The 9050-nt window shown below is 42.1% G+C and overlaps 1 protein-coding gene across 1 annotated transcript in view; it reads right to left on the bottom strand.

Moving 5' to 3' along the window:
• LOC110461582 (DNA mismatch repair protein Mlh1-like) overlaps positions 1-9050 on the bottom strand; it is a 73991-nt gene that overhangs the window by 26895 nt on the left and 38046 nt on the right. Inside the window, exon 6 of the mRNA XM_021515113.1 lies at positions 1858-1979. Within this exon, the coding sequence (XP_021370788.1) occupies positions 1858-1979 (122 nt within the window). The remainder of the gene's footprint in view (positions 1-1857; positions 1980-9050) is intronic.

The following is a 9050-nucleotide window of genomic DNA, read 5'->3' on the forward strand; positions in this document are numbered from 1 at the left end:
AATACCCTGGCCAAGTTCAAGAGGGACATACAAACTCACCTCTTCATGTCTGCATTGTAGAATCTTTGCAAAGACGTCATGTAAATACCACCCTTTTATTTGTTCAATTATGTGCACATTGTTTGTTAAATGTATGAAAGTGATTGCAAGCCTTTGTTTTCACAATTATAACCATTACTATTATCCATATGTTGTAAAGCGCCTTAGAGTAACTTTACAAATTATATAGGGCGCTATATAAATGTTGTATATTATTATTATTATTTTTTGTCTCTTTATGCCAAGCATTTGAATATACAGTTCTGGGGTGGGGATATCAACCGTTTAAAAGTTATGACCCAGGGACTATGTCTCAAAGGGTGAGGCCAGACCCCAGGGCCATCCTGGAAGCAAATGTGCATGCTTCTCTTTATAATCAACAAATGGGTCGTCAGTCCCACCATTTGTACAATTTTGAATCCCTGCCTCCCATGGATGCTTCTGACCAAATATGATCGATATCCATGGCATAATTCTTTTTAAGAAGTTTATAGCAATATAGCCAAATTGCCCCCTTTTGGCCCCACCATTTGTACAATTTTGAATCTCCATTACCGAAGGATGCTTTCAGTTAAATATGGTTGATATCCATCTGTTAGTTCAAGAGAAGAAGTCCCTTAAATCAATATAGCCCAATTGCCCCCTTTTGCCCCGCCCCTCAGGTCCCTGGGGGGGCCAGATCCACGGTTTATACAAAATTAGTTCCCCTTCACCCAAGGATGCTTCACATCAAATATGGAACAAATCCTTGCATTCCTTCAAAAGAAGTATTTTAAAGAATATTTCCCCTATTGGGCCCCGCCCCGCAGGTCCCTCGGGGGCCAGACCCCTGGTTTATGAAAAATTGGTTCCCCTTTACCCAAGGATGCTTCTGACCTAATATGGAACAAATCCTTTCATTCCTACAGAAGAAGAAGGATTTTAAAGAATTTGCTATATTTCCCCTATTGGGCCCCGCCCCTCAGCCCCCAGGGGGCCCAGACCCACCATTTTGGTCAAAATCTGCTTAGTCGTTTATGACTAGTAGCGATTTTTAGGAAAAGTTGACGGACGCCACGCCATTGCATAAGCTCACTTGCCCTCCGGGCAGGTGAGCTAATAAAACCCTGTTTACTCAAACACGTAGAGTCCAGATCAATAGTTTGAGGAATACATGGTATTCGACGATTACAAGGTTAAACCGACATCGTCATTTTTTCATTAGGTGGGACACCAGACAGTATGAGTTCTCCAACTATCGCGGATAGTAGATGATAGAAGAAAAAAGAAGTTTGATCAAGATAACAGCATTGAATTAGATTTAAAATAGCTAAGCAATGAGAATATATAGCCACCGTTATTAAGAAAGTGAATAAAATTAAAAAGCTGCATGTGTAACGTACTTGTCATTTTAACATAATCCGCCATACTGTAATCGACTACGTAAATTTTACAAAATATCAGAATGAGAGGAACTCTTTGATAATTTTAAAACGAAGAAAACCTTGAATCCTTGTTATCATAATGTTGATTGATAACGAAATAAACCATCACGGCATATTCAGGTTTGAATATCTTTAAAGTTGGTTGGATTTTGACCAAGAGACTAAGTCCCCAGGGGTTGGTAGGACCTGGGGGCATGATTTCTGAAGTCTCTTCTAGGCTATAGGATGTTCTTAGGATTGGCTGTTTATTGGAGGTGTTTGGATAGAGTTGGGTGTGGAGGGACTGGGGGTAGTTGATTCTATGAAGCTTCAGATGTTGGGGATCATTTGATAGGACTCGTGGGAGCTGTTCTGGGATTTTGGGACTCTATGGAGTTGACATTTGAATCCATACCTTTATGCGTGTCGTCTCTGATGGCCTGCTGTAAGGACAGTACGCTGGAGAGCTTGATTTGGCGACGTTTTGTCTGTAGTCTTAGCGCGTTGTCTGTTTTTGAACTGCTGACTTGTCCAGGGCTGTTTGAAACAATTAGATGACTTTAGGCCTAAGAATGTAAATTCAATTTTCAATAAGGCAAAGTATTGCAAGGCAATCCATAGTCCCCCACTGCGAATGATTTCTTTATTTACTGAGCTGTACACCTATCTCGGGATATAGTGACACATTTTTTGTACTCTGCACTCTGCCAGACAACAAATACATGCATACGAAATTTGGTTACTCCAGGTGAAATAGTATAGAAGATACGCCCTGGGAAAAACTTTCTGAAAAGTTGAGGTCAGAGGTCAAACCATACATCACAGTGACCTCCTTTTTGTACTTGACACTCTGCCATCCCAAGATGTACCTACATACCAACTCTGGTTACTACATGTGAAAAATTATAAAAGATATGCCCTAGACAAATCTTCTGACGGATTGACAGATTGCAAACCTAGTTTACTTGTTTAAACGAGATGGCTTAGGTTGGATTCCCAGATCACATGTGAAAGGTCAAGCATAGCATGCCTGACTTTACAGTTAAACCTGCTACGGACACCACTCTCTAAAATGATAACCCAGGTTGACCACTCCATGAACTCCCATTGCATTTATTGTAATTATTGACTGAACCTGTACCAAGACCCCGCCTGCCATCAGTGACCACATTATCACACGTTGGCATCGAGACATTCGTCTTAATTGATAACCACGATGAAACTGCAGCTAGACCTGCTTGTAATACGGTAGGCACTCATAAACATCCCACTCATTCCACAACTGTGAGAAATGTATTGTTCATGGCTGGTCTGCGGGCACATCGTCCTGACCTCGACCCCCATCCTTACTGTCTCTTTTTAGTAACCTTGACATTGACCTTTAATAAATTTACATACCACAGGGTATTACCATGTTTAATTTAAAACAGATGAGACTTATGGATTCCGAAATAAGGACTTTACCTCCCAAAGTCTATTTTTAGTGGCAGTGACCTTGACCTTAATAACTTTTTAAACCTCTACTTCACGTCTACATATCATAATGTATTACCATGTCAAACATCAAAAAGATTAGACTTATGATTCTGAAATAAGTACTGACACCCCTTACAGTCTATTTTTAGAAACAGTAACCTTGACCTTAGAAGTCTTGAATTTCATGTTGCAGATTACACATTTCACAGTGTACATGTATCCCCATGTCAAATTTCAAACAGATTAGACTTTTTGTTTCCAAGACCATACCAGGAGACTGAAATGTGTGGATGAACAGACAAACAGCGTGATAACTATAGGGCACTCACATCTCCAACGAATTACCTGATACAAATTTTGACCATTATCTTACACTTCCTCATGCAGATGGCCTTGACCTTGGAACACACACCTTGGTCAGGTACTCACAGTACAGTTCTGACAGTTACTGTACACACACCATGGTCAGGTACTCTCAGTAGAGTTCTGACAGTTACTCAGAACACACACCATGATCAGGTACTCACAGTACAGTTCTGACAGTAACTGTACACACACTTTGGTCAGGTACTCACAGTACAGTTCTGACAGTAAGTGTTCACACACCATGGTCAGGTACTCACAGTACAGTTTTGACAGTTACTGTACACACACCCTGTTCAGGTACTCACAGTACAGTTCTGACAGTTACTGTACACACGCCTTGGTCAGGTACTCACAGTACAGTTCTGACAGATACTGTACACACACCTTGGTCAGGTACTCACAGTACAGTACTGACAGATACTGTACACACACCTTGGTCAGGTACTCACAGTACAGTTCTGACAGTAAGTGTTCACACACCATGGTCAGGTGCTCACATTACAGTTCTGACAGATACTGTACACACACCTTGGTCAGGTACTCACAGTACAGTTCTGACAGTTACTGTACACGCACCATGGTCAGGTGCTCACATTACAGTTCTGACAGTTACTGAACACACACCATGGTCAGCTACTCACAGTACAGTTCTGACAGTTAGTGAACACACACCCTGGTCAGGTACTCACAGTACAGTTCTGACAGTTACTGTACACACGCCTTGGTCAGCTACTCACAGTACAGTTCTGACAGTTACTGTACACACACCTTGGTCAGCTACTCACAGTACAGATCTGACAGTTACTGAACACACTTTGGTCAGGTACTCACAGTACAGTTCTGACAGATACTGAACACACACCTTGGTCAGGGACTCACAGTACAGTTCTGACAGATACTGTACACACACCTTGGTCAGGTACTTACAGGACAGTTCTGACAGTAAGTGTTTACACATCATGGTCAGGTACTCACAGTACAGTTCTGACAGATACTGTGCACACACCATGGTCAGGTACTTACAGTACAGTTCTGACAGATACTGTGCACACACCATGGTCAGGTACTTACAGTACAGTTCTGACAGATACTGTGCACACACCATGGTCAGGTACTTACAGTACAGTTCTGACAGATACTGTTCACACACCTTGGTCAGGTACTTACAGTACAGTTCTGACAGTAAGTGTTTACACATCATGGTCAGGTACTCACAGTACAGTTCTGACAGTTAGTGAACACCCTCCCTGGTCAGCTACTCATAGTACAGTTCTGACAGTTACTGTACATACACCTTGGTCAGGTGCTCACAGTACAGTTCTGACAGTTACTGAACACACACCTTGGTCAGGTACTCACAGTACAGTTCTGACAGTAAGTGTTCACACACTAGGGTCAGGTACTCACAGTACAGTTCTGACAGTTACTGTGCAGAAACCTTGGTCAGGTACTCACAGTACAGTTCTGACAGTAAGTGTTCACACACTATGTTCAGGTACTCACAGTACAGTTCTGACAGTTACTGTACACACGCCTTGGTCAGGTACTCACAGTACAGTTCTGACAGTAAGTGTTCACACACTATGGTCAGGTACTCACAGTACAGTTCTGACAGTTAGTGAACACACACCCTGGTCAGCTACTCATAGTACAGTTCTGACAGTTACTGTACATACACCTTGGTCAGGTACTCACAGTACAGTTCTGACAGTTACTGTACACACACCTTGGTCAGGTACGCACAGTACAGTTCTGACAGTTAGTGAACACACACCTTGGTCAGGTACTCACAGTACAGTTCTGACAGTTACTGAACAGTTTTTTCATGTCAGACGTGCAGATTTGTGATTCAGTTCCTGTATCAACAATGTTGCTATTTATTCACCCTACATTGGTAAGATTTGGCTGACAAGGTGATCACAAAGCTGATCTATCTACTGTTTGTTTCACAGTTAAACTTCACAGTCATGGAGGTGTAAATTGCTAACAAGGGGTGACGGACAGGGCCTCATTGGCGGCTACTAGTATTACTGTACATGTGTTGACCTATTACACGAAGACACTACAATAATACACTGTGTTCTACATGCCGCAAATAGACTTCTGAAAAATATTGTTTTAACATTATGCGAAGAGCTGCCCTGTTCATCCCATTTTTGTGAAACTATATACATCAACATGAAATCTTAAACTGCAAAGAACAACAGATCCTCATACAACCATACAAATGTTTTGAATGCTGCCAATACCTAAGCTAGTGAAAAAAGTGCTTGTAACTCTGAAATAAGAGGAAATGATACTAAAATGCAGGAAACTAATGATTTTGGTGATAACAGCTTTATTTTTATATTTTTTAACCGAGGATGTTACAGTACACTCTAGACCTCAAGGCTGACTGAGGATGTTACAGTACACTCTAGACCACAAGGCTGACTGAGGATGTTACATTACTCTATAGACCACAAGGCTGACTGAAGATATTTCAGTACACTATAGACCTCAAGGCTGACTGAGGATGTTACAGTACACACTAGACCTCAAGGCTGACTGAGGATGTTACATTACACTCTAGACATCAAGGCTGACTGAGGATGTTACATTACACACTAGACCTCAAGGCTGACTGAGGATGTTACAGTACACTCTAGACCTCAAGGTAGACTGAGGATGTTACAGTACACTCTAGACCTCAAGGTAGACTGAGGATGTTACAGTACACTCTAGACCTCAAGGCTGACTGAAGATATTACATTACACTCTAGACCTCAAGGCTGACTGAGGATGCTACAGTACACTCTAGACCTCAAGGCTGACTGAAGATGTTACAGTACACTATATAACTCAAGGCTGACTGAGGATGTTATATTACACACTAGACCTCAAGGCTGACTGAAGATGTTATAGTACACTCTAGACCACAAGGCTGACTGAAGATGTTACAGTACACTATATAACTCAAGGCTGACTGAGGATGTTATATTACACACTAGACCTCAAGGCTGACTGAGGATGATATATTACACACTAGACCTCAAGGCTGAGTGAGGATGTTACAGTACACTCTAGACCTCAAGGTAGACTGAGGATGTTAAGGTACACTCTAGACATCAAGGCTGACTGAGGATGTTATATTACACACTAGACCTCAAGGCTGACTGAAGATGTTACAGTACACTATAGGCCACAAGGCTGACTGAGGATGTTACAGTACACTCTAGACCTCAAGGCTGACTGAGGATATTACATTACACTATAGACATCAAGGCTGACTGAGGATGATATATTACACACTAGACCTCAAGGCTGACTGAGGATGTTACAGTACACTATAGACATCAAGGCTGACTGAGGATGATATATTACACACTAGACCTCAAGGCTGACTGAGGATGATATATTACACACTAGGCCTCAAGGCTGACTGGGGATGTTATATTACACACTAGACCTCAAGGCTGAGTGGGGATGTTACAGTACACTCTAGACCTCAAGGCTGACTGAAGATGTTACAGTACACTCTAGACCACAAGGCTGACTGAGGATGTTACATTACTCTATAGACCACAAGGCTGACTGAGGATGTTACAGTACACACTAGACCTCAAGGTAATCTGAGGATGTTACAGTACACTCTAGACCTCAAGGTAGACTGAGGATGTTACAGTACGCTGTAGACATCAAGGCTGACTGAGGATGTTATATTACACACTAGACCTCAAGGTAGTCTGAGGATGTTACAGTATATAATACACTCTAGACCTCAAGGTAGACTGAGGATGTTAAATTACACTATAGACATCAAGGCTGACTGAGGATGTTATATTACTCAATAGACCTCAAGGCTGACTGAGGATGTTACAGTACACTCTAGACCTCAAGGTAGACTGAGGATACTCTAGACCTCAAGGCTGACTGAGGATGTTACAGTACCCTCTAGACCTCAAGGCTGACTGAGGATGTTACAGTACCCTCTAGACCTCAAGGCTGACTGAGGATGTTACATTACACTCTAGACTTAAAGGCTGACTATACACTCTAGACCTCAAGGTAGACTGAGGATGTTATATTACACACTAGACCTCAAGGCAGACTGAGGATGTTACATTACACTCTAGGATGTTACATTACACTATAGACCTCAAGGTAGTCTGAGGATATTACAGTACACTCTAGACCGCAAGGCTGACTGAAGATGTTACAGTACACTATAGACCTCAAGGTAGTCTGAGGATATTACAGTACACTCTAGACCTCAAGGTAGTAGACCTCAAGGCTGACTGAGGATGTTACAGTACACTCTTGACCTCAAGGTTGACTGAGGATGTTACAGTACACTCTAGGCCTCAAGGCTGACTGAGGATGTTACAGTACACTACAGACATCAAGGCTGACTGAGGATGTTATATTACTCTATAGACCTCAAGGCTGACTGAGGATAGGTTACAGTACACTCTAGACCTCAAGGCTGACTGAGGATGTCACAGTACACTCTAGACCTCAAGGTAGACTGACTGAAGATGTTACAGTACACTATAGACCTCAAGGTAGTCTGAGGATGTTACAGTATATAATACACTCTAGGCCTCAAGGTAGACTGAGGATGTTACAGTACACTCTATACATAAAGGCTGACTGAGGATGTTATATTACACACTAGACCTCAAGGTAGTCTGAGGAAGTTACAGTATATAATACACTCTAGACCTCAAGGGAGACTGAGGATGTTACATTACACTCGAGACATCAAGGCTGACTGAGGATGTTACATTACACTATAGACCTCAAGGTAGTCTGAGGATATTACAGTACACTCTAGACCTCAAGGTAGACTGAGGATGTTACATTACACTAAAGACATCAAGGCTGACTGAGGATGTTATATTACTCTATAGACCTCAAGGCTGACTGAGGATATGTTACAGTACACTCTAGACCTCAAGGCTGACTGAAGATGTTGCTGTACACTATAGACCTCAAGGCTGGCTGAGGATGTTACATTACACTCTAGACCTCAAGGCTGACTAAGGATGTTACATTACTCTATAGACCTCAAGGCTGACTGAGGATAGGTTACAGTACACTCTAGACCTCAAGGCTGACTGAAGATGTTGCTGTACACTATAGACCTCAAGGCTGACTGAGGATGGTACAGTACACTCTAGACCTCAAGGCTGACTAAGGATGTTACAGTACACACTAGACCTCAAGGCTGACTGAGGATGTTACATTACACTATAGACCTCAAGGTAGTCTGAGGATATTACAGTACACTCTAGACCTCAAGGTAGACTGAGGATGTTACAGTACACTCTAGACATAAAGGCTGACTGAGGATGTTATATTACACACTAGACCTCAAGGCTGACTGAGGATGATATATTACACTATAGACATCAAGGCTGACTGAGGATGATAAATTACACAATAGACCTCAAGGCTGACTGGGGATGTTATATTACACACTAGACCGCAAGGCTGACTGACGATGTTACAGTACACTCTAGACCTCAAGGCTGACTGAGGATGTCACAGTACACTCTAGACCTCAAGGTAGACTGAGGATGTTATATTACACACTAGACCTCAAGGTAGTCTGAGGATGTTACAGTACACTCTAGACCTCAAGGTAGACTGAGGATGTTACATTACACTATAGACATCAAGGCTGACTGAGGATGTTATATTACTCTATAGACCTCAAGGCTGACTGAGGATGTTACAGTACACTCTAGACCTCAAGGCTGACTGAGGATGTTACAGTACACT

The sequence above is a fragment of the Mizuhopecten yessoensis genome, unplaced genomic scaffold (assembly GCF_002113885.1).
Source record: "Mizuhopecten yessoensis strain PY_sf001 unplaced genomic scaffold, ASM211388v2 scaffold10637, whole genome shotgun sequence".
Lineage (NCBI taxonomy): Eukaryota > Metazoa > Mollusca > Bivalvia > Pectinida > Pectinidae > Mizuhopecten > Mizuhopecten yessoensis.